The sequence below is a fragment of the Neltuma alba genome, unplaced genomic scaffold, assembly GCF_004799145.2.
Source record: "Neltuma alba isolate B1F8T4 unplaced genomic scaffold, ASM479914v2 tig00004377_pilon, whole genome shotgun sequence".
Taxonomy (NCBI): Eukaryota; Viridiplantae; Streptophyta; class Magnoliopsida; order Fabales; family Fabaceae; genus Neltuma; species Neltuma alba.
This window is the reverse complement of record NW_021633681.1, coordinates 199,894-205,893: the sequence shown is the minus strand read 5'-3', so window position 1 is coordinate 205,893 and position 6,000 is coordinate 199,894. Positions and strand designations below refer to the sequence as shown.

Below are 6,000 nucleotides of genomic sequence, written 5' to 3'. Positions count from 1 at the left end.
CTAGCGAGGGTCGAAATCAGTAATTGGATCTTTATCTACAGACCACTGCGCAGACTTGCTGGTAGATTGATCTGAACTATTTTCATAAATGGCTGGATTGTTTGAATCAGTTGTATGGCGACCAACAAAAAAGGCTGGCTCCCGAGGATCCGACAATGTGACGGAGTGACTGCTTAGCATCACCATAATAGACTGTATTGTAGGTCTCAGAGCTGGGTTTTCCTGAATACATAACAAGCTCACATTGATGCATTTAATAACTTCATTTCTTGAACAAGAATCTCTTAAACTAGGATCCACCAATTCCAATGGCCTCCCTTCCCTCCACAGCCTCCAGGCCTGCAAAGTGCAATTCCCACATATTTAATTAATGTGTCAAGGTTTTGACCCCTCTAGGTACCATCTAAGTTTATTTACTTTTGATAATATACCTACGTGGCTTTCACCCGAAAAAAGATAATATACTCACATAGCTTAGTAGGTGGTCAGCATAGCTTGAAATATAGAAAGATGTATTCTTCTTGCCGCTAATAATCTCCAAAATTAGGACACCAAAACTATATATATCAGATTTGATTGAAATATGACCATGCATTGCATACTCTGGAGCCATGTATCCACTACAAAAAAAAAAGCGCACATTACATGCAAAATAATTTCTTTTCTCTAAAGTATGATGCAAAACAATTGGCATGAAGACATTTAACTTACAAGGTTCCGACAACTTTGCTTGTGCTTGTTTGCGTTTGATCAACTTCAAAAATTTTAGCCATACCAAAATCAGAGATTTTTGGATTCAAATCTTCATCCAATAATACATTACTAGCTTTGAGATCACGATGTATGATTTTTAGTTGAGAATCTTCATGAAGATAAAGCATCCCTCTTGTAATGCCTTCAATGATCTTGTAACGCGTTGACCAATTCAATTTACCTTGGTTTTCAAGTCCTACACCCACAATAAGAAGCCAATTCAAATAATAGGATAAAAAATTAGATTCACATTCTCACCCCAAGTTAGCCAATGGAATTAATAATTATTATTACATAATTTGAAGAGTGAGCATATGCATAACTAAACTAAATGCAGCAAATAATTTTGCAAAACCTACCGAACAAAAAATTATCCAAGCTTCTGTTGGGCAAAAATTCGTATATGAGTATCTTTTCTTCTTCATCCAAACAAAATCCAAGTAACCTCACGAGATTTCTATGTTGAAGTTTTGCCATCGTAACAACTTCATTCTTAAATTCTCCCACACCTTGTTTTGAACCGCTTGATAGTCTTTTTACGGCTAACTCTTGTCCACCAGGTAGAACACCCTTCATAAGGAATAATCAATCTATTAAAATCCATTTGTAATCAAATAGTTATTTATGATTTTAAGAGTAGTGATCCCGATTTTTACAAGTATAACAGATTTATATACCTTGAAAACCTCACCAAATCCTCCTTGACCAAGTTTGTTGTCAGGAGAGAAGTCATTTGTGGCTGTTCTGATGGTATCCAAATCAAATTGCAGGGATTCTACGCTTGAAATATCAACTTCATAACCAAAAACGAAAAAGAAAAAATGCAGGGATTATGATATCTAAGGAACTTCCATGTAATAATTAAAGTGAAAATTGCATGTGTATGAGATTAAACACGAGAGCTGATATTTATCATACCACTTTGTTTAGGAACTGAAGCATCTTTCCTTGCCCTCCTTTTTAAGCACAAGAAGCAGAGCAATATGAATGTCACCGCTGGAACAGCTATGGCAATAATTATCCCAGCTGAAATCCTGCTTCTATCTGAATAAAACAAAACGACTACTTTACATATATTTTTTTTCACTATTTTTATTAAAGTTATACAGTTTTTTTTTCCTTTATCCTGAACATCTTCTCTAACTTCTTATAAAACAATTTCTAAGTTTAAAACTAGAGATTTCTTCGTCGTGTAATGCACGGATTAAAATATTTGATTAAATTTTAAATGATAATAAATCGTATTATCTAAGGCAGCTCAAATTTATATTCACTTTGTATAGAAGTGTAATTTTTTTATTTATTCAAATGAGATTTGAATTAGAAATTCAAAAATTAACAAGACAATATAAAAATTTAAAATTATTTGTTTATTTCTCTATTTAAGCCCAATTGACGTACTATTTAATTATAATATTTCTTATTTAATTCAATATATTCAAATCCCAACTAAGATATCGTTCAAACTCAAAATTAATTATTAATTCCTTTATTTGACTCTCAAATTGAAATCCCATTTAATAATAATACTCCTCATTTAATTCAATATACATAAATCCCAATTAAAATATTATTCAAATCTCATCAATTAAATATACTTGGATGTTTTAATGTTATACCCGACCCGTTTTTAAAACGAACCGGTATTATAAGTTTTTAAGAATATAATTGATGATTGATTGATTGTTATTTAAAGGCGATACCCGTGTTGGCACGAAGGTTTGATCCCACACGCTAAGCCAAATTATTACCTCACCCTTTTATAATAATAAAAAAATATATTGTCAATTAAAATATCATTTATCAGTTTAAGTTACATATTATTTACACTTTAACTTTTAAATAGAAGGTCTTCTACTACCTGCGCTCCTTAATATAAGACCTTGTTTGCCTTTTATTTTGGTCCTAAATAGAAGATCCCAACCCACTTTGTCTCTCATATTTATGCATTTTTCTCCAAGATAGTCATTTTCATAATTATAGTTCTAGCCAATATAGTTGATTAGTAAGGATATTTTAAGAAAGACAACACTTGTTTATTACAAATAACTAACTTAACTTCTTTTCCTAATCTCCTTAAATTAGTCAATTAGGTCTTATAATTAGGACCGGAGTTAGTATTCAATTTGAAATTAAACTGAAATATAAAACATATATTTGTTTCGGAGAAATTATATCTATACTTGGCAAATACAAAATTCATATAATTTACCATTTGCTAATTTAATTATGAATCAAACCACCTCGTATAATATGCCCATAATATAACTAGTAAATTAAATTTATCAGAATAGTTTTATAAACAATGTTTCAAGTGCAACTTAACCCATAGATTAATCTTGGGTAAAAAAACTCGTCCAGTGTTTTTTCCTTCAAGCAATATATAACAACTGACCTTTGGAAGTGGATTCCGGCGAAGGAGCAGGCGGCGGAGGCGCTTCCGGGTAAAAGGCGTACGTTTCATACCTTAAATAGCAACTGGGCTTGAGGATTGTTGCGCCGACCAGTCCATTACAGCAATAAGGCAAATAGCTAATACTGTTACTGAGACAGCTGAGACAATCAATCTCAGATATATCCGGCGTGCACTGCGCCATAGCGTGCAGAGTTTCAAAAGAACTAATGTTTGCTTCTTTCGTCGCATATTTTTTTTTGCTTCCGCCTTCCGACGCTTTTTTGGCAACCGCTGTCAAGGTTTCTCCCAACAGATTCTTAAAGTTATCCGTGTCCGTTGCATAGCGTTTGTTAAGAACAACCGCGTTGGGTTCTTCTTCCAATTTGGAGAGGAAACACTGGTCGGTGTAATTTAACCAGCGGTCGGAGTAATGTAACCAGCACTTGTCGTACCACGCGACGGCTCCTGTTTTGTTGGGGCATCTCCGGAGGATGTCTTTGATTCCCTCGGAAACACATTTTTGACAGGCCTGGACGGTGGCATAGCCGAGGCACTGGAACAATCCGCAGACGGTGTCGTCGGAGTTGTTTCCTTGACTGGAGACGGTGGTGCCGTAAAATCCATCACTTTGATTGGTGTTGGAGGAAAGGGAAGAAAGCAAGTGGTTCAAATTTTTCTGAAACGTGCTTTTCTGGGCATAAGTATCAGGGGAACAGACGTTATTCTGTCCTTTGATTCTGGCAATCGAAAGGATTACAAGGCAAAGAAGAAGACAGAGCTTAGGAGAATTCATGAGACGAATCATTTTCTGATGATCAATTTTTTTTTTTGAATGAAAAACTGAATATTATTCCTCAAGAAAAAGGGAATACAAGAGCTCAAACTTATACTAAGAGGGGGAGGTGTCGTGATCAATTTCAATCCCCACGCCGGCAGTTTGTTGACTCCTTTTAGTATTCTCATCTATATTTATCAGTTTTTAGTACTTTTCTCCGGTACTTAATATATTACCTAATCATAAAGTTAGTTTTGGTTCTAAATATAAGATCTATTTCTCATATTTATCAATTTTTTCTAAATTACTCATATGTATCTCCCTCAACCATAATTAGGTAGAAGAGAGAATAAGGATATTATGAAAGATAATTATGGTGTTTTAGGAAAAACATGTCATATTTTTTACTACCTTACATAACTTCCTTAATTAATCTAATCAAATTAGTTAAATAGGTCTTGCATTAAGAACAGAAGGAATATTTGGAATTTGCAATGTGACAGATTTGGAATTTGAGAACCAGTGATCAAGAAGAGAGATGTAGACAGGACGAGCTATAACATCAATACTTACTCCCCTCCGTTTCATATTTATTACTGTGATTTTGTCTTTAATATTTATATATATTTTTTAAAGTAGTCCTTCTAATAATGATAGTTCTAACCAACACACTTGATTAGCAAGAATATTTTAGAAAAAAAACAATATATATTTATTACAAATAACTAATTTAACTCGTTTTCTTAATCTTCTCAAATTAGTCAACTAGCTCTTATAATTAGGATCAGAGGTAGTATATGACAAATTTTGGAGGATTATTTGTTCTAATTTTCTACATTTTCAACCAACATTAAAAAAATATTTTAGACAATTACAATTTTAAATTTTTTCTAAACACACATGAATTATTTATTGATTTCCTTGATTATTGTTTACCTTTTATGTAATGAAAAAACGCTATACAGCACAGACTCGATAAATATAGATATATAATAATCAAATTAATAAATAATTAGTTTACTCTTTTTCTCTTTTCCGTTACATCTGTGAAAAGTTCGTGACGAAATTTTATTTATTTAAATTTTAAGCCCTTTTTAAACACGACAATGGAGACCTGATCAGCTGAAAGGTTTCCAGTCTTCGTTGTCACTTCCCAGACTCTTTCCCTTGCGTGTCTAATAATTCCTCCGCCGTCCACTTCAAACGACATCTAGACTGGCACACCCGTCAATGCTGAAATCAACTAATGTACTATCCGGATCTTTAATATAAGAACTAGTTAACAACTCTAAATGTATTAAGAAAATTAGTTATATTAGTTATTTATAATAAATAAGTATTGTTTTTATTAAAATATTTTTTGCTAATCAAATATATTGGTTAGAAATATTACTATTACAATGACTATTTAAAATAAATAAATAAATATAAAAGACAAATTGGATTGATATCTTATATTTAAAACAAAAAAAAAGGTCAAATGAATTCTTATACTACCTTCAGTCCTAATTATAAGAGTCAGTTGACTAATTTAAAAAGATTAAAGAAGTAAGTTGAGTTAGTTATTTGTCATAAATATGTATTTTTTCTAAAATATTCTTGCTAATCAAGTGTATTGACTAGAATTATAATTACTAGAAAGACTATCTTGGAAAAAATTGAGTAAATATCAGGACAAAGTAGATTGGGGTCTTATATTTAAAACCAAAATAAAAATCAAACAGGATCTTATATTAAAGACCGGAAGTAGTATTAAGGACCAGAAGCAATATCATTTAATTTGATACCATGAAATTGGAGGCATAGGAATGAGATTTGAACAAGTCAATTCGATGCTTTAATAGCCTCGTTTGATAACAAGAAATTGGAGGCTCAGAACTGGAATTGGAAGCGAAAGTGGGACCCGTAAAGGAAAAAGAAATTCATTGACCATGAATTTATGAGATTATACGGAAGGGGAAAAAAAATGAAACCAACAAAAAACGCGGCTGTGTGATTAATAACATATCTCAATTGTAAATCCCGAAAGTTTAATTATAAATATCTAAAAGTTATAATCAGTTTAAAATTGATCATA

At 32.2% G+C, this 6,000-nt stretch overlaps 1 protein-coding gene across 1 annotated transcript; it reads right to left on the bottom strand.

Moving 5' to 3' along the window:
- Nucleotides 1–3,953, bottom strand: LOC114744518 (putative receptor-like protein kinase At4g00960). The gene is made up of 7 exons (XM_028932688.1): nucleotides 3,142–3,953; nucleotides 1,672–1,793; nucleotides 1,431–1,546; nucleotides 1,113–1,323; nucleotides 712–949; nucleotides 470–620; nucleotides 1–339 (listed from the first exon to the last, which is right to left on the bottom strand). The coding sequence occupies exons 1-7, from the start codon at nucleotides 3,951–3,953 to the stop codon at nucleotides 1–3; spliced, it is 1,989 nt and encodes a 662-aa protein (XP_028788521.1).
- Between the last annotated feature and the right edge of the window lie 2,047 nt (nucleotides 3,954–6,000).

Bases quoted from the DNA above. Each gene is read 5' to 3' on its own strand.
- LOC114744518 (XM_028932688.1), bottom strand. From the start codon at position 3,953: ATGATTCGTCTCATGAATTCTCCTAAGCTCTGTCTTCTTCTTTGCCTT. The intron at 621-711 runs GTAAGTTAAATG...TTTTTTTTGTAG, and splicing joins AGCAAAGTTGTCGGAACCTT to TGGATACATGGCTCCAGAGT. The intron at 340-469 runs GTGAGTATATTA...TGCACTTTGCAG, and splicing joins CTGACCACCTACTAAGCTAT to GCCTGGAGGCTGTGGAGGGA.